The sequence below is a fragment of the Xenopus laevis genome, chromosome 5L, assembly GCF_017654675.1.
Source record: "Xenopus laevis strain J_2021 chromosome 5L, Xenopus_laevis_v10.1, whole genome shotgun sequence".
NCBI classification, from domain to species: domain Eukaryota; kingdom Metazoa; phylum Chordata; class Amphibia; order Anura; family Pipidae; genus Xenopus; species Xenopus laevis.
This window is the reverse complement of record NC_054379.1, coordinates 135,294,240-135,317,758: the sequence shown is the minus strand read 5'-3', so window position 1 is coordinate 135,317,758 and position 23,519 is coordinate 135,294,240. Positions and strand designations below refer to the sequence as shown.

General features: G+C 41.5%; 1 protein-coding gene across 4 annotated transcripts in view; it reads left to right on the top strand.

Annotated features, from left to right (window-relative positions):
* sned1.L (sushi, nidogen and EGF-like domains 1 L homeolog) overlaps positions 1 to 23,519 on the top strand; it is an 83,763-nt gene extending 60,244 nt beyond the window's left edge. For 2 of the 4 annotated variants that reach the window (XM_041563417.1, XM_018263867.2), the window contains 20 exons: positions 1,180 to 1,296; positions 2,038 to 2,154; positions 2,973 to 3,089; positions 8,201 to 8,383; positions 8,481 to 8,594; positions 9,172 to 9,285; positions 9,954 to 10,067; positions 11,380 to 11,496; positions 12,500 to 12,787; positions 12,962 to 13,142; positions 14,413 to 14,525; positions 15,186 to 15,464; positions 15,575 to 15,713; positions 15,972 to 16,054; positions 16,401 to 16,499; positions 19,000 to 19,107; positions 21,114 to 21,201; positions 21,523 to 21,599; positions 22,311 to 22,348; positions 22,943 to 23,519. In XM_041563417.1, the coding sequence (XP_041419351.1) occupies positions 1,180 to 1,296; positions 2,038 to 2,154; positions 2,973 to 3,089; positions 8,201 to 8,383; positions 8,481 to 8,594; positions 9,172 to 9,285; positions 9,954 to 10,067; positions 11,380 to 11,496; positions 12,500 to 12,787; positions 12,962 to 13,142; positions 14,413 to 14,525; positions 15,186 to 15,464; positions 15,575 to 15,713; positions 15,972 to 16,054; positions 16,401 to 16,499; positions 19,000 to 19,107; positions 21,114 to 21,201; positions 21,523 to 21,599; positions 22,311 to 22,336 (2,474 nt within the window). In that variant the 3' untranslated portion in view covers positions 22,337 to 22,348; positions 22,943 to 23,519. Of the gene's footprint in view, positions 1 to 1,179; positions 1,297 to 2,037; positions 2,155 to 2,972; positions 3,090 to 8,200; positions 8,384 to 8,480; positions 8,595 to 9,171; positions 9,286 to 9,953; positions 10,068 to 11,379; positions 11,497 to 12,499; positions 12,788 to 12,961; positions 13,143 to 14,412; positions 14,526 to 15,185; positions 15,473 to 15,574; positions 15,714 to 15,971; positions 16,055 to 16,400; positions 16,500 to 18,999; positions 19,108 to 21,113; positions 21,202 to 21,522; positions 21,600 to 22,310; positions 22,349 to 22,942 lie in introns of those variants that run through there. The other 2 variants (XM_041563416.1, XM_041563418.1) reach the window with 2 other exon arrangements.

Genomic DNA, 23,519 nt, shown 5'->3' with positions numbered 1-23,519 from the left:
TCCCATCACCCTGATAATGCAGTTATTGTATATAGTTCAAGTTAAGGTTACAGTTATCCTGCTTGGTTATTCAAAACTGTCAGTTTCTTTATCTAGTGTCCTGCCTTCTAGTGGTGGATGCTATACCCCAAGGTCCCTGTGTCCCACAGACTTCTGAAGAGAAATGGATTTTATGGTGAGTATCACAAAATCCACTTTTCCATGGCTGCTCTCACTAAAGCATATCTAAGCGGCAGCTACATATGTACATTAATAGAACAGAATCTAAAAGAGGATCCATCAGCTGCTCTCATGTCTGTGTCTCACATTATTCCAGAGAATGAAGCTACAGTAATAACATTTACACACAAATACCTCATGGCCCAAATGCCAAGGAAGTCACAAAGCATTGTGTTGCCTGTTATGAATAGTATCTGGCCTATTTATATTGAATATATTAATACTGTATATGAATACAAAAGGAAGGTTAAAATGAGACCAAGTAGTTGCCAGTGAAAGTGGCGTTTGGCATGTTACACTAAAACAATATTATGCTCACGCGTGCTTGGGAAGAAATATCCTACATTGATTAAATTTCTTATTGGACTACACATCTCCTTATTTAATTACTATGCTTTTGCACAAAGTAATGTCTATAACACAGCTCCCCAATATAACATCAGTGCCCTGATACCTACATACTTGACACTTCATTTAACAGCAGCTGTTTCGGGCACTAAGAGGTGCTCTAAATCTGAAGTCATTCCTCTTGCACACAAACAAAGTCAAATCACTTTATGTGCCACACAAAACACTGTATTGAGATGACACAGTTGGTCACCAAAGAGTTGGTTTGGGGTTCACTTTCCACGTGTGTCTCAAAATCTGATACGTAAATTATGTCATGGAAAATACAATGAATATCCTTCTAAGCAGGGGCGTAAGCAGACACTGTGGCTGCAGGGGGGGGGGCAGAAGATATAGGGGACCCCATGAGGCCCTAAATAATGAGCAATTTCAACATATATTGGTAAAACAAAATAACCTCTGGATATGTTGGGGTCCTAAAATGAATTTGCTGTGGGGCCCAGTAACATCTAGTTACTGCAGATAAGTTTATCTTATTTATATTTGTGGTCTGCATGACTGAGATTCGCAATAACCCACTTATGATTCCCATTCCTTATTGTGTATTTTTAGCAATTCCCTCTCCCTGTGACTCGGATCCTTGCCTGAATGGTGGAACCTGTGAATCTCTAGATGATGCATATACATGTGCTTGTCCCCGTGGCTTCAGTGGAAGGCTTTGTGAGAAAGGTAAGAATGCACTTCTATATGTATGGATTTTATTTGGTAAAGTTTATATTCTGATATACGGCCTGCAGTGAATTGAATGCAACCCTGTTGTGTCGAAGAGTCAGAACCCGTACTATGATTAGTCATATAATTCTTCAAGTGAAATGAAAGTCATTTTAGAAATGACAGATACATTTTATTCAGTTGTATATTTGTATGTACTGGGGGGCTTATTATAATCCAATTTTGACAGTGAGAATGTTCTGATGCTCTGCTTATCTGTAGCCATTTTGGGCATTATCATGTTCACAGTTCAGAAACACTCTTTATCTTTTATATAGTGCTGACAGCGCTTTACAGAGATTATTCATTAGTGAACACTGAAGAGGTATCTTGGTTTGTGAGCCTTTATGTCCTTATATATGTCTGGAAATGATTGAAACGTTGGGTACACAAGTGCTAAAATCGTTTGATTCACCAATTTCCAAAGTGCTGGTCCACTTTGAAAGCTGTACATTATATTTGACCAAAGCACCCACTATTGATTGGAAGAGTGCGGGAACTTTCAGAACATATATATATATATATATATATATATACATATATATATATATATATATATATATATATATATATATATATATATATATATATATATATATAAATATATATATATATATTGTAATGTAAGTTTTCATCTGTATCTGTTTTATCCTCTTCTATGTCCCAAATCCTCACCCTGTCTTCCTTCTCCTGTCTCAGTAAAGCCAGCTCTGTGCAGCCTATCACCTTGCCGCAATGGGGGCACCTGCAAGGAGTCACGTGAAGAATATTATTGCGTTTGTCCATATCCATTCACTGGAAAACACTGTGAGACTGGTGAGAGGCAGAAATAGTAACTTATTTATATTATATTGCGCTCCCATTGGCAGTGCTGCTGACTTCAGCCATTTATACTTACAGTATATGTGAATGCTGAAATTCCAGTACATTACTAATCTAAATACCCTTAAATTACACTGGGATTTGAACAATTTGAATTTGAAAAAGGGTCCTCAGTATGAGATAAACTGGTACAGTCACATAAGGTCAACTGCCTGACTCTGTATCTTTAATGTATTATACCAGCTTTCTCCTTTTTTAATGATATGTTCACTGATAGAAGGCTTTTCCTCCTCCATAGTGCACCTACGGCCAGTAGGTGCACTATGGAGGTGGGAAAGCCTTCTATCAGTGAACATATCATTAAAAAAAGGAGAAAGCTGGTATAATACATTAAAGATACAGGAGTCAGGTAATGCTTATAAAAGTAAGAACTCTCAGTATACTACATGCAGAACAGACACTGCATGCAACATTATAATACATTACAAGGGAAAATGTGCAGGTGGATATCCTTAATGCAACTAATGGATCCTTACAAATACAAACAGGGAATTGTGGCCGAACAAGTGTATATAAGCCAGCACCCACTGACAGCAGAGGTGGAGCTGCAGTTGAATAACTTCAGAAGGGCCATTGGTTGGACAGCTTTGCTTTTTATAAATGTAACAGGGGCCTCATAAAGTCAGCATTGCTCCGTGCTCTGGCATAATTAAAGATAACCATGACTGCAGTTATATCCTTCCCAGCTCCAAGAGAAGGGAATGGGTCTCTTTCTTTAGTTATGTCTTATTGATGATTTTTATTGCATTCAGGTATGAGGGGCCCTTGTTCATCAGGTCCGTGTAATAATGGCGGTACATGTTTCCATTATCTTGGGAAATACAAGTGTGACTGCCCACCAAACTTCTCTGGACGACACTGTGAGAAAGGTGAGTGTATCTATCTCTATAAAGAGCTCAGTAAGAGATAAAAGCTTGTTTGTGCAAAGGGCACACAAGGGTTTTACTGCTGTTTCTTATGAAGTCTCCATGCATTGTATTCTCTACCCAAATGACAGTGGTTGAGCTAAATATAGGGATCATTGATGCCTGTGAATGTCTATAAATGAGGATGCAGTTAAACACTGCATATCATTAAATTGGACACAGACCTGTCTTGCATGCTTTTGGTGTTCCCATATATCATTGTTTGTAAAAATCAATGGAACACAGTGGCCACTATACCACTTAACCTGCCCTGCTGTTGGTAGAAACTTACTGGGTCTAATTTATTAACAGTGGGCAAACATGCACAATATTAAAAAAGCAGAAGATGATAATTGCTCTGAGGTGCTCCTACAAAAATACATTGATGTTCTCCTTTAAACACATTTCACTGCCCCATTTATTGTTCCCAATACTTGGGAATCCAAGTTACAAGTGCCTGAATCTTTACAAACAACTTAAAAAATATATATATATAATATTCTGCAACATGAATGTTCATATTCAGATATGAGAGCGAATCAAAATTGCAGATTCTTTCAGCGAAACTGTGCTGTCTTTGGATGCCCAGAACGCCTCTTAATTCCTGGCTTTGGTGCATCTCTTATATGTTAAAGTTTCCAGAACATCACATATTTTATAAAGTTGGAAACGTCATGTGTTACTTTTGCAGCTGGCTGGAGGAAGTGATTTTCCTCTGTAACCATAACTTCCTAGTAAGGGACTTTGTAAACTGCAGTGTAAGATATAAGAGCAAGTGATAAATGCAGGTAAAATTGCATCCTCCACCTGTGAAAAACACCTGTTTATAAACACTGGGCAAATTTGCACCTAGGCAATAATCAGATATTAGATAGCATTGTCCCACCTGCAGCTGACATTAAAAAGCCAGTAACTAATTGGTTGCTATGGGTTACTGCCCAGGTTCATATTTGCCCGGTGTTTATAAATGAGCTTGGCATCATATCTTCACCTCTGCTAAGGTAAGGACCTATTCTCAAATGTGAACACTGTATATTTGAATATGTCTTTATTGGTGTTATTCTTACTGATGTTTTTGCACTGGTAAAATACCATTTCTCTGAGTCAGCTTGGGGACACAGGGACAGTGGGTATAGCTGGTACCAATAGGAGGCAGGACACAACCATAAACAGAAAACTGACTCCTCCTTCACTGGCTATATCCCCAGCAGAAGCCGCACCATTTTTAAACTTGGCGCTACTTCCTCTGGCTGGTGGTTCGGCATTCTGGCACAATCTCTCTGCGCTCCTCTCGGAGTGCCGGTCTCTATCTTGGAACGCTCCATCTCTGCTTGGCTACACACACGAGCCCAATGACAACCTCTTTTCTAGGGCAGCACCTCCAGCACCAATTCAATTTCTGGCATCTGCCACATGCCGCAGACAACTGCCCCCAGGGTACAAAGAACCACTAGGCACTAAGTGCAAACTGCTCCAAAAGGGTGCAGAACCCCCAGAACCTACTCCACCACAGGTGAACCAGGGCACTCAGGAGGAGCCGTCAGATAGCAGCAGGGAAGCATCTCCACACAGAGGGCACTCTGCTCCAGAGTGGGCATCTCAATTGGCAAATTAGAGATCCTACTACGCTCAGTTTTCTCATCATCTGGTTCATCCCTTCACCCCATTCTAGCCATGGCTTGGGTCAGCCGGGCCATCCAGTGCTGGTCTGACTCTCTCATCAACACCATCACGGCAGGAGCTCTGTGTAACAAACTCTCCCAATGGGCTTCCCAGATCAAGGAAGCAAATGACTACATGTTCTAGGCTGCACTAGATGCAACACAAGTCATCAGCAGATCATCGGCACTTGCAGTGCGGCCCACAGGTCCTTATGGATAAAGTTATGGTCAGCAGATTTTTCTTCCGAGAAGTCCCTGACATCCATCCCCTTCAAGGGGAGGCTTCTCTTTGGGCCCGACTTGGGTAATCATAAGTCAAGCCAGGAGGTAAGAGCACCTTACTTCGTCAACCAAAAGCTCTCTCTTCCCTTCGCAGAGGCAAGTTTTTTCATCGCTCTCAAACCAAGAGCTTGAGGTCATCTCAACCTAGACAATCATTTGCAAATAGAGGTCATTTCAGAAACAAGCAAAGACCTCCAAGACTGCGGACAAGACTACCTCAGCATGACGCCATACTCCTAGACATGGCACCAATAAGGGGGCATACAAAGTCACTTTGCCGACGTGTGGGTCACGCTCATTCAAGATTCCTGGATTCAGGAGGTGGTTACCCCGAGGGTATCACCCAGAGTTTCTTCATGTCCAGGCTACCTCAAGATCCAAGCAAACTTACAGCATTCCAGGAAATAATTTCCAGACTTCTCCTCACAAAAGTAATCATCTCTGTACCTCCTGAGGAGAGTTTCAAGGGATACTACTCAAACATTTTTCATAGTTCCCAAAAAGGACGGGTAAGTCCGTCCCATTCTGGACCTCAAGGAACTGAACCATTTCATTCATCCGCGAAAATTCAAATTGAGTCTATCCGATCGCAGCAATGTCTCCAGGGCAATGCCTTATTTCCCTCAACATAAAGGGTGCCTGCATGTACCCATTTCCCCTCCGCACCAGAAATACTTGTGATTTGACTTCCAAAATCGCCACTACCAATATACAAGCCTTCCTTTTGGTCTCACATCGAGAACAGACTACCCTCATACTAATAGCGCCAAGGTGGCCTCGGTGAGATTGGTTCACGGACCTTCTCAACTTCTCTGTGGAAAAACCATGGACCTTGCCTCCGCTTCCAGACCTTTTTATTTAAGGACCCATCCGACATCCAAATCCATCAAGCCTCAACTTGACAGCGTGGTTCTTGAGACCCAGATCCTGACGCAGAAGGGATTCTCCAGGTAAGTAGCACACACAATGTGCGTGGCCTGCAAACTGGTTTCAGCCAAGTCTTATCACAGATTCTGGTCCACCTACCACAACTTGTGTACCCGACACATCGTACGGTTCAGGGTATTATCCATTCCCAAGGTTTTGGAATTCCTGCAAGAGGGCCTCTCCATGGGTCTCTCTCTTGGTTCCCTCAAGTCGCAGATCTCAGCACTATCAGTACTCTGCCAGAAATGTCTAGCACTTCTGCCTGGTATCAAAATATTCATGCAGGGGCTGGCTCTGTATGGGCACCAGCTCCTCTCTGGGACCTCACGTGCTACGCGCACTACAACATCCACCCTTTGAACCGCTAGGTTCGGTGTCTCTTCAGTGGCTCACATGGAAGACAGTTTATCTCCTGGCAATCACCACAGCGAGCCGTGTGTCAGAAGTCAGTGCCCTGTCATGCAAGTCCCCCTACCTTGTTTTCCACCACGACAGGGCAGTCCTTCACACAGTTCCATCCTTTTTGCCGAAAGTAGTATCCGAATTTCACTTGAATCAAGAAATAGTAGTTCCAACCTTCTGCCCTGCACTGAATAACCAGAAGGAAGCATCCTTGCATAAGCTGGATCTGTCAGGGCTCTAAAGTTCTATCTTCACAGGGTGAATGACATCCACAAGTCTGACTCACTACTGATCTTTCTCTCGGGCCTCAACAAGGTGCCCCAGCTTCCAAGCCAACCATCTCCTGTTGGATCAAGCAAGTTATACAAAGAGCCTACACTGCACAGAGCCAGACTCCACCAGACAGAGTCACCGCTCACTCCACCAGGGGTGTGAGTACGTCCTGGGCATTCCGACATCAGGCATCAGCAGAACAGCTGTGCAAGGCAACTACGTGGACTTCAAAATTTTATCATTTTGATACCTTTGTGGCCTCTGACACTCGCTTTGGTGGAAAGGTGCTTCAGGCCGCGGTGGCTACCTAAACATAGGCCTCATTCTCCCACCTGGGATTCCAGGGGACAGCTTTGGTACATCCCTGTTTCCCCCACGCTGACTCGGAAAAAAGGAGATTTTGTGTACTTAACGTTAAATCTCTTTCTCTTCAGTCACTTGGGGGGACACAGGGCTGCCCTCCCTGGATTGAGGCCTTTACTCTCTCTCAGACATGATACTGTTGTTCTAAAGTTCTAAGTTCTATTAAGTTTGAGTTATTCTCAGGCCCGGATTTGTGGAAAGGCCACCTAGGCCCGGACCTAGGGCGGCAGGATTTTAGGGGGGCTGCATGCTGCCCAACCACACCCACATTGGTTCACACTGAGAATGTGCTGGATCCCCATTGCTCCTGTCCAGATGATGACAATTTGCACGAAAAAAGGGGAGGGGACAGGGGCGACAAACGGCAATGGGCCTAGGGGCGCCCACTATGTAAATCTGGCCCTGGTCATTCTCTATTCCTGTTGACTTTGGTACAAACTGACATAAGCTCTGTCTGCTGGGGGTATATCCAATGAAGGAGGAGTCAGTTTTCTATTTGTGTTGTGTCTTGCCTCCTAGTGGTACCAGCTATACCCACTGTCCACACTCCATTGTCCATGTGTCCCCCAAGTGACTGAAGAGAAAGAGATCTAACTGTGAGTACACAAAATCTTCTTATTTTGACCGATGAGGAGCTACAGAACATACAAGATAACACCAATTTCAGACAAGGGGGTTCATCATTGGCCAACAGTATCCTTGTATTTAAAATGTGTTTTGCATATAATTTTAATGAAAAAAACACAATTTACTTATATTTTAGCTAAAGGGTCAGAATGTTAGAAATGCAAAATACTATGTTTAATGTTCATGGAGTCTTCATCGTGTCAATAAAGCATGATATTCTGAATTTTAAAGTCACCTTTACATCCGTAATACATGCCCCAAGTCATATATATATATATGTTATGCACAGTGTACAGGTAGGGGGCTATTAATACGATATATATAAAGAAATAATCAGACTGCACTGAGGGGCAAAGTGATTGAAAGTTGATAAAAGTCTAGGTAATGCATGGTGATTCTGACTAGTGTTTCTAAATAAATGATACATCATTCGGTACTGGCTTGGGTCCATGACATTGCACAACGTTTTGTATACTTATTTATAAATAGCAATGACAGAAAGAGTGCAGATAGTACAAAATAACTTGTTTTTATTTGTAGCAGAGACAGAGTTGGACTGTGGAGCTCCAGAGGAGGTGAAATACGCAAAGATGATTGTGACGTCTACACTGCCAGGTGGCCGGGCAGAATATCACTGTAATGAAGGTTATGTGATCAGTACTCCAAACAATGCTAGTGTATGCAGTGAGGAAGGGATATGGAGCTTGCCTCCAGAGTGTGAAGGTATGTGCCCCTGGCTGTGTAAAGGTGGGGGGCAGGGAGAGCAATACTGACTGATTTACTCTGGATGCACTTTCTCATACATCTCTATCCAACTTAGAAATAGATGAGTGCGCATCTCAGCCCTGCCATAATGGGGCAGCCTGCAAGGACCAAATTTCCCATTTCATCTGTGAATGCCAGAAAGGGTACAGCGGGAAGTATTGTGAGCAAGGTAAGAAGCGCCATAATGAACTCAGCTTTACATAGATATTTGATTGTTTTCAATATTTCTTTTTCTGGTGGGATGATATATTTACAACAAAAATGTACAATCAACAGGAATGTCAATACTGTGGGAATCCTCTAAATCAGTGTTAAATTAAAACAGAGTATAAATGTATTCATTGGCAAAGTGGTGGCGCAATAACGGAAAAATATTGGGTCTAATAAATAAACATAAGTGCTTAATTAAAATGATAGGGTAGAACTTTTGATATGAAGCGTAACAAAAGTGGTGTAAAGGTGATACCTTTATTGGCTAACTAAGATGATAATCACAGCAAGCTTTCAGAACATTGCAGTTCCTTCTTCAAAGCTGATAATCATCTTAGTTAGCCAATAAAGGTATCACCTTTACACCACGTTTGTAATGCTTCATATCAAAAGTTCTAGTCTATAATTTTCTCAACGGGTTAACACGTTACAAAAAACGTTACCAATGCAGTTAACCATAACAGCCAACCAGCCAATTGTTTTGATCATTCTGCATGTCAGCCAATGAGAGCTCTAACTAGTTGCTTTTTCTGCAGAGACTAATAAGTGTCTGTCACAGCCATGTAAGAATGGAGGCAGCTGTCAGGATTTACCTGGGACCGTCAATTGTATTTGCCCTGAGGGTTTCACTGGATCTTACTGTGAGACGGGTAATGCCATTTTCCTATTCCATAAAAGGTTACATTTGCCATGTACAAAGAAAATCACAATCCACTACAATCTGCATATTCAGTGTTCAGTGAGCACTGACTGGCAAGGCACCCACCCGCCAGTACATGCAGGATGGATTTTAATGCAAAAACCATCCCATTTGAGCACCAACCTTCCCTGCCGGCCAGTGTTTATTAAACAGGGTGCAAACCAGAGTAGATTGTTGTTTTCTCCATAGCGGACAATACACCACGTGTGACATTAGCCTTCATGTTCGTGCAATGGCATATACAGAGGTAGCCAAGATTTTGAGACTATCGCCACCCCTTTTTCAAGTATAAAGTGAAATCCCAGTTTCGTCCCATAATGCAAAGGATTCACTAGGACATCATGCACAATTTTTAAGTCACTGCTGTATAGGCTGGTTTGAACCGCCAGAATACCAGAATATTGCATGGTGGGATCAGGCCCTAGTGAGCTCAAGTTTGGGAAAATTATCCTTTCTCTTTTCCAGTATATGCTTTATAACCTCTATAACCTATCGCACTGCCTCCTTTATATATATATATTTAAATATCCAGGTTCATTAGACTTGCAATAAATATGTTCCTAAGGGACTGGTAGGAGGCATTCTATAACCATCTTGCTCCTCGCTTCTTGTTACCAGAGTTGGATGGATGTGACTCTTCTCCGTGCCAGAATGGAGGCATGTGTGAGAACCTGGCAGGTTCTTATCTATGTGTGTGTCCCCGGGGCTTTTTTGGCTATTACTGTCAGACAGGTAAGTGTTTTTGTGCTGTTCCCAGATGAATCAAAGTCAGCTGAAAGCTATATAACCCCACACTGAACTCTATTAAAGGGCACCAATCATGACCAAAATCATTTACTAAGTAAATACACTATGTGAAAGTTCAAGAAATCCAATTTTTAAAACAGTTAGAATTGTTTGTATAATGTAAATGATCAGCTCACTATTCCTTCTGCAAGATCTCCCCTATCTCCCCTGCAGTTCTAGCTGAGGCAGCCATCTTGGATTTCACTGGCTCCTCCTACCTTTATCCTCCCAGCCAACTGCAGATCTGAAATCTCACACATGCTCAGTTGAAATTCCTTGATTGCTTATCAACCCTTCTAAGCTATTTTCAAATCAGCCAAACGTCTGTGTTAGCTGCTGTTCAGTAGTGCTGCCACCTGCTGGAAGTTAGTGTGTGCCCTTCATTTGCATAATAACATCACCAGCAGGGGACAAGATAGGGAAATCTCCTGATACTTCTAGTGGAGGAGTTTACTAAAACAAGGCATTCTGGGTAGAATACTCAAAGCAGTGTTACAATCTGAGCATGCTCCTGATATTTGCACATTAGAGTCTCTGTTAGAGTCTCAATATGGCCTCCCTCAGTGAAAGAACCCATTTGACAAAGTAAGGGATTTTTTTAAAACCTGCAGTTTTTTCAAAAAAACTATATATGTAGTTTGATTAAACGTGTTTAGCTTGCACTGGTCAGATTGTTAATATGTGTTTGATTTCGGCTGTGATAGGTGCCCTTTAAACTGATTTCTGGTGTTTCAACACTTGATTATAGTTGTTATATTCAGAACCTGGCAGCAAATCAGTTTGCTATCTGTTACCTGCACGATGCTGCTCTTCCTAACCCTACCAGCAATCTGCAGGATTTTTCCAGGGACCTATGAAAACATTGTGAAAACGTTTCTATTGTGTAAGTGGAGCAAAATAAACTTCACTTATACTATATACCTTATTTAAATCTTGTTTCATGGAATTTACAATCGCAGCAAACAGGCAGGCGCCATTTTGTAAACACTGTTATTAAAGCAAGCTTTGCCTAGTGAAATGAATATATGATTGTTTCTATAAAAGTACATTTTAATTACTTGTTTATTTTGAAAAGGATTTTTATTATACAACTTTTTAGGTCTGGATGGCAGGTCTCCTTTAAGGTTTAAAAGGGCCAGTTGTTTCCCAAATGTAGCAAGAGTGCACATCCTTTGTTAGACCATATATGCCAATAGTAATAGTTCCAGTAGTTCCCTAACTAACATCTCTGTGTTCCTGTTGATATAATATATTGCAGTGAGTGACATGTGCCTATTGAACCCCTGTGGTAACCGTGGGGTATGTGTGTCCAGTGCAGACGGATTAGTGAGCTGCACCTGCCGAACGGGGTACACTGGAACCATGTGTGACAAAGGTAAGCTTATATCTCACTCCTCAAAACAATACTTTTCTACATTTCTGTCTCGCCAAACTGTGAAGAATTCAGATCACTTGAGTTTTCTGGTGGAACCTAGTTCTGTTCTTACCAGTACACATGGTCTTATTTTTAAGTGGCAAACAAGTTATGATTAATTTTTCTTAATTCATTGGTCTTGTTAAAGCATATTTTTATACCTTCACAAATTTCCCAACAAAGTCAGTGGGAAGAGATGTAATTGTCAAGGAAGTAAGGCAAATGTCAGCTACGTAGTAAAATGTAAATGAAAGAAAAGCAAATATTTTTTCCAATAGTTTTATAACAACTTCAACCAAAGTTTTGCCAGGTAGTAAAAAAGAAATGGTTTTTCTCCTTTCCTGCCAAAATACACGTTCTTCCTCCTCCCACAGAAAACAATGGGATTTAGCCAGGTCTGAGCTGGTGAAAACAGAAATAACATGGTAATTTGGGCAAAGTGGATGTTGAAGTCCTTTGTTATTTGAGCAACCTGTGAACCAAATGTCAAATGTAGAAATCACATTAAAATGGAACTTTCTGTTGTTGTTGTTTTTTATAAATAGCTAAAAGTGTACACTTTGGTGATTTAGAAACAGTTTCAAGAGTGTGGCTTTTGAAATATTGTACTACTATGTTTGCAATCACTAACCCTTCCTCTCTCTGGGGCTCCACTGTGTATCAGTCACCCCTTTTTCCACCTCCCGAAAAACAGTCCCAACTTTTTTCCATCCTCCTCTATTGTTTACTCTACTGGTATCTTACTTACATTACCTGCAGTAGCCAGGTGGTATGTAGAATCCCCATGCTTCATGTATTGACCATCTCAGCACTGAATAACATTTACCCCATGTCTATAATATTGTTGCACTGTATCAACATACTGTATAAATAGCTCTTGGGTGTGCTGCATCAATTATTATGTTTGCAGATGCTCTTTTTGCTTTCACCTTTTCTGTAATCCACAACTGCGTTCTATTTGCAGAGCTGCTTCCGCCGTTGTCACTGTCTCTGGGTGCTGTTGGAGAAAACAGTGTTTGGGTGTTCTGGACCCCCCCGGAAGATGGCACTGGGCATGTGCTGGATGGGTTTGCAGTCAGCTACACTGCTCCGGACGGCTTATCAAGAACAGACTTTGTAGAAAGAGCTCACACGGAACACGAGCTTCGGGGGCTCATCGCTGGCCGTTCCTACAACATCACGATTGTCACAGTAAAGCGCAACTTGCGGCACAATGATATCAGTCGCCCCCTCTACCTCACAGCCCGTACACGTAAGTTATTCTTAAAATGATGCTGGTTAAGGTTATGATTCCGTTGCAGTGTGGTGCTGCAGATAAGGTAATTAGCAAATTTAGTATAATAATAATAGTTGCATATATTCCCCCCCCCGTTTTTTTAAGATATTTAACTGTTTTTACTAATGGTTCATTTATTTTTCTCCTCAGGGCCGCCAAATGTTGACAGACCAAGGATTCATTCTGTCACAGACACATCTGTCACAGTTTCCTGGTCACTAAGTTCTCACAGACACACATCCATTGCCCTTGTTCGACTGTTTATCCAGCACCCAACAGACCCACATCAGCAGGCAGAGCAGGAGCCATCAGCAGGAGAATATATCTTCAGGTTAGTCTCTGCTTAGTATGGGAGGAAATCGTGTACATCCAGCAGCACAATCACAAAATAAGGCTCCTATTCTGTAAAGCAATATTACTTCCTAGCTTGCCACATCATGTCTCTATTTTATAGTAATCAAGCCCAAAATCAGAGGAATTTTAAATAATTGAACCACAACAAGGAAATAGTGGCATAGCTACAGTTTAGACCATATAAAAGCAATAAAATAGAGGGTGCTCAGTGAGGAATGGTCATTGTGATGCAATGAAAATCTTATATCTGCCATTTGATCTTGTGCTCTGTAGATGTCAGGAGCTGTTGATAGAAAAGCTTAATTCCCAGTGTATCAATCACTGTTCTATTCTTCTAGTCTCTTTTCTTTTAATACTATAATCTATCCCCTTTATTTTTCCTTTTTGTTCCCATATACAAATACGGAATGCCCATGAAATAGGTAACACGTGGGCCCAATGAGCCTGGTGGGCCAGTCCGACATTGCTCTTTTTTCCGCTAGTTATCTCAATTGTCCATTGGAAGCATGTAATATGACAGGCAAGAACAGATTCTAGGTCAGCAGGTGCCCCCAGGATACACACACACTGATGGTCCGAGACGTTTTCTCATTACGTTTTATCCGAAAAGCCATTATATGACTTCCGCCTGCTTGCAAAGTACTAAGTAGTTCCTGTGGCCCTTCCCTCGATTTTGATCCAGTACATGGGAACTCAGCACATATTTTCATTTGTTAGTGGTCATTGTTCATTTATCTAACTGGCCCTGACCATTTTTAGTTTAAATATGTGATATTTAACATGATGTGGCCCTTACAGTGTTTTGAATGAATGTGAATCGTTTGTGCAAGGATATGATATTTGTCTGTTTGTGTGACAGTAGCTGGAGGGCTGTTGCAGGAGGGAATTGTGATAGAGTGCAGATTCAATGAAAAAGTGCTGTTTTAACCTGATTGTGTTGGTTCGAAACATGATAACCTCCAATTATAGTGTATGGATCAGATAAATCATGGCATGGGCAAAAGCTGCAATGTTAAACACATGATGGGACTGGCCTAAGGATATCAGGAAATCTGGGAACTACACTGTAATGACCGTTTATTTATAAAGGGGACACTCTAGATTGGCACCCATCTTTCCTGCATGTCTGGGGCATTTATTTCTAAATACATTTCTAAATAAATAATGCTCATTGGATTGACAGATGGTTGCCTTCTATGCTGTCTGAATATTGTTAGTGTCTTTATATTTGCATTTATTTTCAACAGGGATCTACGTCCTGGAGAAAAATACAGTGTCCAGATCAGCACCTTGAGCCGGTCTGACCCCAGCCACCCACCCACAGAAAGCCTGCCCAGTGCCCCTTTGATAGCCTGGACACGTAAGAAGCCAAACATGGAGTGGTGATGGCTCAGAGATGAGAAAGGCTCACATAAAAATATAGTTCATTGTTATAGAGAGGATAAAAAGCAGTGGGAGATACATCATACAAATACGAGTAGTTCAGGGGGTGTTTTCAGTACAGAATGGTGGGATGAATGAACAAACAAATAAATTAATGAAATGGAGGTCTATTGATCTGTCTTCTGTGATATTAAGGGGGAACAAAAGAAGTAGGCTAAAAATGTTGTACATTATGTTTTGGGCTTCTGTACCAGCCCAAGGCAACTACGGTCCTTTAGCAGTAAAGACCTGTGTCTCCAAAGATGCCCCAGTAGCTCCCCATCTTCTTTTCTGCTGATTCACTGCACATGCTCCATGCTGCGGTCACTTACTGAGCTTAGGGACCCACTCATAATATACAGTACACATAGAATAGAAATGTCACAATATAAGGCTGATTAGTAATTACTTTCCAACACTTTCCAAGATGGTGACCTCCTGTGACGAGTTTGAAGTCTTGGATCATTGCTGCTATTGAGAAGCAGAAACTTTAGGCTGGTGCAATATGTTCAGTATATAAAATATTGCATGTTTAGCCATATTCATTTTTATGGTTTAGTTCTCCTTTAAGGATTGATGGAGAATTTCTGTACTACAGGTCCACACGCCCCTACTAACCTTACGGCAGCGCTTGTCACAGCCAATTCTGTGCATCTGATTTGGGAGGCACCTCCTTCTGGTTCGGTGGATGGCTATATCTTCAATGTGACAAATAATCACAGTACAAAGAGCCGGTATGTTCCCAGTGGAAAGATGACTTCCTATACAGTGCGTGACCTGCAGGCTGGCCAGCGCTACCGGATCACAGTGACTGCTCTGCGGAACACTCCACAGGGCCCAGTGAACAGTGAGCCCAAGACAGTGCGTCCACAGACACGTAAGTAGGTAGGGAACTGGAAGGAGGCATTGAATGGAGTTGAAAGATGTGACAAATCTTTAGTAGCTATGACAGAGCCAAGATGTTCTCATCATGTGTTTGTTCTGCAGTGCAAAGGGAGGGACCTCAGGAGCGTCGCTGGACTCCCCCTCGAATTCTGCGGAACAGGCCCCCTCCACAGCCACATCAAGAGTTGCGACTGCTGACAGAAAGGGGACCTCCTCCTGCTGATACTCCACAGCCGCACCGGTAATTCTCCCTCTTATCTGCTCTCGTTTGAAACTCGTTTGTTTCCTGAACTGACCGTTAAATACTGCAATATAATTCCTGAACAAAGACTAGAGAACTGCGGTGGAGGTAGGCATCTCCCTACATATCCATGAAACTGATGTCATTCATTTCTTTCTCATGAACTGGCAGTTGTTGTAAACTCTTCCATGGGACATTGTGCTCACTTTGTGCTTTTTATTTTCTATATTTGGTCTAACGTCATCTCACTTGCCTCAGACTGACAGAGCTGAAAGATGGACGCCGTCGTATTTCAGCAAGGTTCAGCCATCTTACCAATAAACCAGTCAATGCAACTAAAGGTAAGTGCAATGTGCTGCAGTCTGGATCTGCAAGTTTGTCCGTAGCTATTGAGCAAGTGGATTTCTAGAGCATGTGTAAAAGTTTTGCACCAATCCAATGTTGATGTTGCTGTGATTGGCTGCACCTCCAAGCATATACACAATCCAAAGCTTCCTTCTGCCTTTATGTTCTGAAAAATGGTTTATATTTATATGTATATGCTCAATGTTGACTCTGCTGCAATCACGAGCTTCCGTATCATACACACAAAAATAGAAACAAGGGCACACTTCATTCAATGCTTCTGCAAAAAATCCAAGATTTAAGGTGAGATCCCAGCAACGTAAATTCTTCTATTTTATTTAGAGCCTGAACCTCCAGTCAGAGTTGAGAGCTCAGATGAAGCAGCTATTCCCGAGAGGCAGGCGCTCCAGCTACAGGACCCCGAGCAGAGAAGCAGAGAAGGTGCAGCAGTAATTGTGGATATGAGAGCAATAAGAAACTGTGCTTGGGTTTATGTGTGCTGTGCATTTGTTATCATTTGTGCACCTGCTCTGTCCGACACGTAGACATGAGAGCTTGCATGTACATTGAGCTGATATTATAAATCCATTCTGGATGTAGGCTGCACTTGCAACTAGACCAGGGGTCCCCAAGCTTTTTTTACACAGGAGCCACATTGGGTAGCAACACAAGCATGGAATATGTTTCTGGGGGGTACCAAATAAGAGCTGTGATTGGCTATTTGATAGCCCCTATATGGATTAGCAGTCTAAATGAGGCTCAGGTTGGTAATACATATGGTTTTTATGCAACCAAAACTTGCCTGAATTCAACAATAAGCAGCTGGTTTGAGACCACTGGGAGCAACATGTTGCTCACTAGCCACTGGTTGAGGATCACTGGTCTAGACCATCATTCTGGCAGAGTTTTGCAATACATGAATTTCCCCCTTAAATCAGAAAGGAGCCAATGCAATGGCCCTCAGTATGAATGGTTATATAAACTTTTATAACTATAATACTGCCATGTTTGCTATTACTTAGCTAATTCTTAGTGCCACCCCCCCCCCTTTGCTTGTCTATGAAGCTTTTCGTTCATCCAAGTTTCACTACTCATCTGAGCGACTTCTTTAGTTGAAGAAGCCACTGGGCTGTACATCGAAATGCTGGCGATTACTCAGCAAGTCCAGAGTCTTTAGATTTATATCGCTACATAAGGTACACCCCATAGTTGTAGAAACCACTAGAAAACTAATTTTAGAGTTGTCAGTTCAGACATACTCACAAAAGAAAACACCAGTAATAATATTTCTGTGTGTATGTGGGGCACAGAAAGAAGCAATATTAAAAGATAAGTAAACCTTAAAATATGGAATGTGAATGCAAAATTGATGAGAGAGAGCTATTCTAAGCACATTTGTTATTTACATTCATTATTTATATTGTTTTTAATTCCATTATATTAAGGTATACATGTACTAGAGTCCTGCAGTGGGTCGGGTACCCAAGGGTTACCTGCAAAAAAAACGGGCACCCTGCGGAATGAGGGGAGGATTTTCAGGTGCAGGTGGGGCTGCGGGTCGCGGGGCTGTGGTTCAGGGTTGCGGGTCTCATCTAAATTTCTTATCTTATGTAATATTGTCTATATTTTACTCCTTTTAAAGTTTTACAAAACTTGTTTCTGTCCCTGCCCACTTTTGATGATGCCACTTCTTGTTTGCAGCACCATCACTTCCTGTTTGATGGTGGTCGGCGGGTTGCGGATAAGGCAGTTGCGGGTCCAGGTCGGTAGCGAATAAAAGTGGGTAAATATGAGGATTGCAGTTCGGGTCAAGGGCTTCGGGTCTTAGAAATTGGTTCCGCACAGGACTCTAACATGTACTGTTAATGTGAATGAATTTTATTACAACATCGCCACCTGCTGGTCATTTTCCAACCATTCCGACCACCAAGTAGTTGAGGAAGTTGTCAGGAAAAAGAAAGAGTCTGCTCTGATGTTCTTCTGGTTAGGAAAAACCTTAAAACTGTCCAGCAGGTGGTGCTGTTGAAACATAATTCATTCAAATTAATAGCACATGTATCCCATAATAACTTGGAATTAAAAATAAAATAAATAAAATGTAAATTGCAAAAGTGCTTAGAATAGCCCCCTCGTCAATTTTACATTCACTTATTTTAAAGGTTTACTTATCCTTTAACAGAGGTTCACTTGCACAATAACTATTGTTGTTTGAGAGCCACACGACCACTGTGATTGAATCAATACCTAAAGAACAATAATGGCTGAGGAAAACCGCTTGTTGATTCATTCCATACTAAAGCTGGCCATCGACGCAAAGATTTGATCGTTCGAATCCTCGAATGATCGGACTTCCCCATCTCCCGACCTGCCACTATCCTTTCAGATCAAATAAAGTAATAAAAGAACAGATCAGCCGATGTTCTGCCACTACAGCAATCGTACAAAAGTTATGTCCGACAAAAGCTGGTGACAGTCTCCCAAATCGTTTAGTGAACAGACCACGTTGTCTTTGTTCTTGTGGCCTAGGACTTTATCTTCAAAAATAGGCAAGTGGCTGACTGTTTACTTGTGCAGTTTGAGTACACCTCAGCTGGGATTAGCAATATGGGAGCTCACAACAATATGTATTGTTTCTACATTTGACCTGCTTTCTCTGGCAAGTATTTTTGAGGAAATGTGTGTGTATATATATATATATATATTAATTACACAAAAGCCATGAATATCTTGTAAATGATATCCTTATAAACGGTGAGTTCTGATGTCATCAGTTATAAACGGTGAGTTCTGATGTCATTTCTGTCACATGACTCACTGAAACTTGTGTATTATAATAAATAAGGTACCCCCTGTTGTAAAATATGAGGATATTAGAAGTTACCTTATATATATATATATATATATATAATGTCTTCTTGTCTTATAATTTAAACCTTCACAGGTGAACAACTGGGCTGCTTGGAGACACTGTGCCTAAATGGAGGGACCTGTGTGAATGGAGACACTTGTGACTGTCCTACAGGATTTAAAGGGCAGCAGTGCCAGCTGGGTGGGTGATATGACTACTTTTGTTACATTATTATCCGACTGGATTAGCAAAACTTCATTATGCCCAAAAGACTGCTTTCAATAGTAATTGCTATTGAAACAGTATTCGATAATACCTTTCTGTACTCTTGTTCTACATCTTGAAACAATGTAGCAGTAAGGGATTCTGTCACGATTTTTATGATGATGTTTTTAATTACACTGTTTACACTGCAAATAATTCACTCTATTATATAAAATGTAATTCCTGAACCAACAAGTGTATTTTTTTTTAGTTGTAATATTGGTGTGTAGGCGCCATCTCAGGTCATTTTGCCTGGTCATGTGCTTTCAGAAAGAGCCAGCACTTTAGGATGGAACTGCTGTTGTTTCTCCTACTCAATGTAATCGAATGTGTTGCAGTGGGACCTGGATTTTACTATTGAGTGCTGTTTTAGATCTACCAGGCAGCTGTTATCTTGTGTTAGGGAGCTGCTATCTGGTTACCTTCCCATTGTTCTGTTGTTAGGCTGCTGGGGGGGGGGGGCTGCTGTACTCCAACTTGCAGTAAAGAGTGACTGAAGTTTATCAGAGCACAAGTCACATGACTGGGGGCAGCTGGGAAATTGACAAAATGTCTAGCCCCATGTCAGACTTCAAAATTAAATATAAAAAAACACATTTTTTTCCCATGACAGTATCCCTTTAACGTGGACCTGTCACCCAGACACAAAAATCTGTATAATAAAAGTCCCTTTTCAAATTAAATATGAAATCCAATTTCAATTTTATATTAAAGCATTCATAGCTGTTGTAAGCTCATTTAAAAATCTCAGCTGTCATTCAAATATTCTCTGCCCCTCCTCTATGCCTTAGGCAGACAATTACTTTCACTTTCCATTCAGCACTTCCTAGATGTCACTGCTCTCCTCACATTCCCCCTCTCTCTTCACCATTTAATTGTGTAGCCAGGGCATGGGGATGGACATCAGGTCCCCCATTCTGGTGCACAAACAAGATTCTGAGATGATGGAAGGCTTGTCTTAAAGGAGAAACAAACCCCTTATTAAAGAAAAAATCCCTACCCGCCACCCCACATAGACCCCATCCCACCTCCCCCCCCAGCCTAGCTGCTACCCCGGGCAAATACCCCTAACTTTTTACTTACCCCTCGGTGCAGATTCAGGGATCGGAGTTTAGGGCAGCCATCTTCCGGGTCTTCAGTAATTTGAGAATGAGATCGGCGGAGCGTTTCATGCGCAGTTGGAGCAATTTCCTGGTTTGCGAATATGCCGAAATGGACGGAAATTGCTGAAGCGCCGGAAGAAGACACGAAGACCTGGAAGATGGCTGCCGTGAACTCCGATCCCTGAATCTGCCCTGAGTGGTAAGTAAAAAGTTAGCTGGGGGTGAGGAGGGAGGGGGGTCTATGTGGGGTAGGGTTTTTTTTAATAGGGTGTTTGTTTCTCCTTTAATAACTGAGTCCACAAATGGCTCCTGCCTGCTTGCTATAATTATGAATTCCCAGACTGAAGGAAACAAGATTCAAATAATTTATATAGTGTAATTAAAGTTCATTGTGCTTGACTAAAAAATAGGATTTTGAATAATCTTTTTTGGGTGACGGATCCCCTTTAAGACAATGCAAGACAGTAAAATTGTCAGCATGCAGGGCCTGGTTATGAGGAGGGCAATTGATAAAAATGCTTTTATAAATGTGAGAGAACAGAATGTAAAGGTGATCGTCGGTGCTACAGTAGAAAAGACAAAGCTCTCTGCTACTAATAGCATTGGCTAGTCGCTCAGATGGGGTCTGGAAGGATAGACAGCAGCACAGGCAATTTGTTCCAGAAGATTTATATTTTCAATAGGGGATGAGCCTGGGAATATGTCAGGGGAGAGGATGAGTCATTGAGCTGTAGTGGAGTGTCCTGCACAGCTTGTTTATTGCACGAGATCTGCTGCTGATAATACACATGTTGTGGGGCCATAGCCAAAGAGCTGGGGGGTAACACATTTGTTCTTCAGCCTGCAGAAAGGAGACGTTCTCCTGCACAAGACTCATTTCTGAGACAACATCACACCCAGTGTGGGAGGGAGGAATCTGCCACCACCTGTAAGTATTTATTGCTAAATTCAAGGGAAAAATATACTCTTGTTTATTTTGTTTTTCTGCCACAAACAAAAATTGGTTACATTGACTATGGTCATAGCACATGTGACTCCATGGAGGCTTTATTATTCACCACATTATTTTCTATTTTTAGTGTAAAGAATTGTCATATTCCCAGGCCCTACAGTAACTGAATGGAGAATAGAATGGGGTTACTGGATGACCCGTGTGATCGTAGCCCTATTAGGAATTTCTTTTATTTAAAGTTTGCTTTCCGATAATAAATCGGGCTTTTCTATAAATCCATGTTGTATCTGCGTGCAGGTACAGAAGAGTTTACAAGGTACAGAATGATGTGTGCTCCAGGGAGATTTGTGAAGGTACCAGCAGAAGCAGAGCAAGTGAGTGGACGTCTTTGTATTCACCTAATTCTGTTGTGCAAATCCAAAGAAAGCTCCAGTCGAGAGAATATAGATAACAAAGCTGAAACTGAGGCTGGGGTCGTAGACTGATACCCAGTGGCATTTGTACAGCCTTTAGCTGGCGGCAATAGAAATCACCCCCTATCCAGGCAGCTAAAGATGTTTCATACCGTTAAAAGGTTGTTCATTATAAACTTTTAGTGTGATGTAGAGAGGGATATTCTGAGACAATTTACAATTGGTTTTCATTTTTTATTATTTATGTTTTTTGACTTATTTAGCTTTTTTTATTCAGCAGCTCTCCAGTTTGCAATTTCAGCAAATGACCCTAGCAACCACAAATTGCTTGGAATAAGAGACTGGAATATGAATACTAGAGGACCCGAATAGAAAGAGGAGTAATACAAAGTAGCGATAACAATTCATTTGTAGCTTTACAGAGCATTCGTTTTTTTAGATGAGGTCAGTGACCCTCCCCCCCATTCGAAAGCTCTAAAGAATCAGAAGAAAAAGGCAAATAATTTAAAAACTAAAAAAAAGAAATAATAAAGACCAATTGAAAAGTTGCTTAGAACTGGTCATTCTACAACATACTAAAAAGTAACTGAAAGGTGAACCACCCCTTTAATTAATTGCTATCTATTTCCCCTTTAACCAGTAACCAGTTAACAACCCTGTTTTTCTTTCTAGAAAGCAGAATTCCTTCCAAGCCCTAAACAGCTGAAACTGTAAGTGATACACCCAAACATATTGTTTCTAGGCTTGGGCGAATTTGACCAGTTTAGTTTCGACAAAAATTTCGCCAACGCCCATTAAAGTCAAAAAAAAATTTGACATGCTGTGAAATTTTTTTGACCTGCGACGTCATTTCTGCGGCGAAACAAGGTGGAAAAAATTTGCCCATCCCTAATTGTTTCCTTTTGAGTTGTGTCGTGTGTTTAGTGGCACCGCATGGCACACATAGATCTATGGGTATAACAAATATTCTGTATCTGTAGAAATAGGTCAAATCTTGCTGGTTTTTTATTTTCCTTGATGACATCTCACCAGTCACCCAACTGGCTTTCTCAATTCAGAATAATTTGTAAATAGGATCTTTTTTCAGGAATCTATCCTCTGGAATGTTGCTCCAATCGGCATAATCTGTCATGATAATCCGCAAGGATGTCGTGATAAAAAGAAAGTCAGAAAGCAAGTTTGGTGACTAGTGAAACCAGTTGATTTGACTTATTTCTACAGATATACTGTGACCTGGATGAATGAGAATCTTCACAGAGACAATATTCTGCTTCTTTAGTTGTCTTTTTTTTCTTCTTTTTTAGGTTTCAAAGCACTGAATTTTGCAGGGGGAAAGGATTTAATCAGCACACTGCCCCAAGGGAGACGCTAAGCTTGTGTCTCCACCTCCCCAACATTAAGGGACTCTGCGGCCTCTCTCTCTTACTGTGTCACAGTACTGGCCTTGTGCTTCTCTAAAGAGCTGCCCTCCTTCACATCCACCTGTAAGGGATCAGAAGTGTTCCCTCCTCTCCCTTGACAAACATCTTACTCCTCCGTACTCCTCATGAATCTGATGGAAGGCCTGGAGACAGTTGATTTGTTTATGGACATACAGAGCATGCTTTGGCTCTCCTATTGAATGCAGAACTTGTATTAGATCCCAAACGCTGTCCAGTCTGCAGAGCATTGGTGTTCCTACTAGAGCCAAAGATCTGCAGCACAAGACACTATCAGGGGCCAGCAAAGTGCAGATCTGACACAGTCTTGCTGAAAGCCCTACAGTATGTAGAGCAGAACCTCTCTGCATTAGAGTAGCTGCTTCATTAACCCCTTAAAGGAGAAGGAAAGTCATCTTGCACTTGGGGGTGCCAAATGTTAGGCACCCCAAAGTGATTGTGT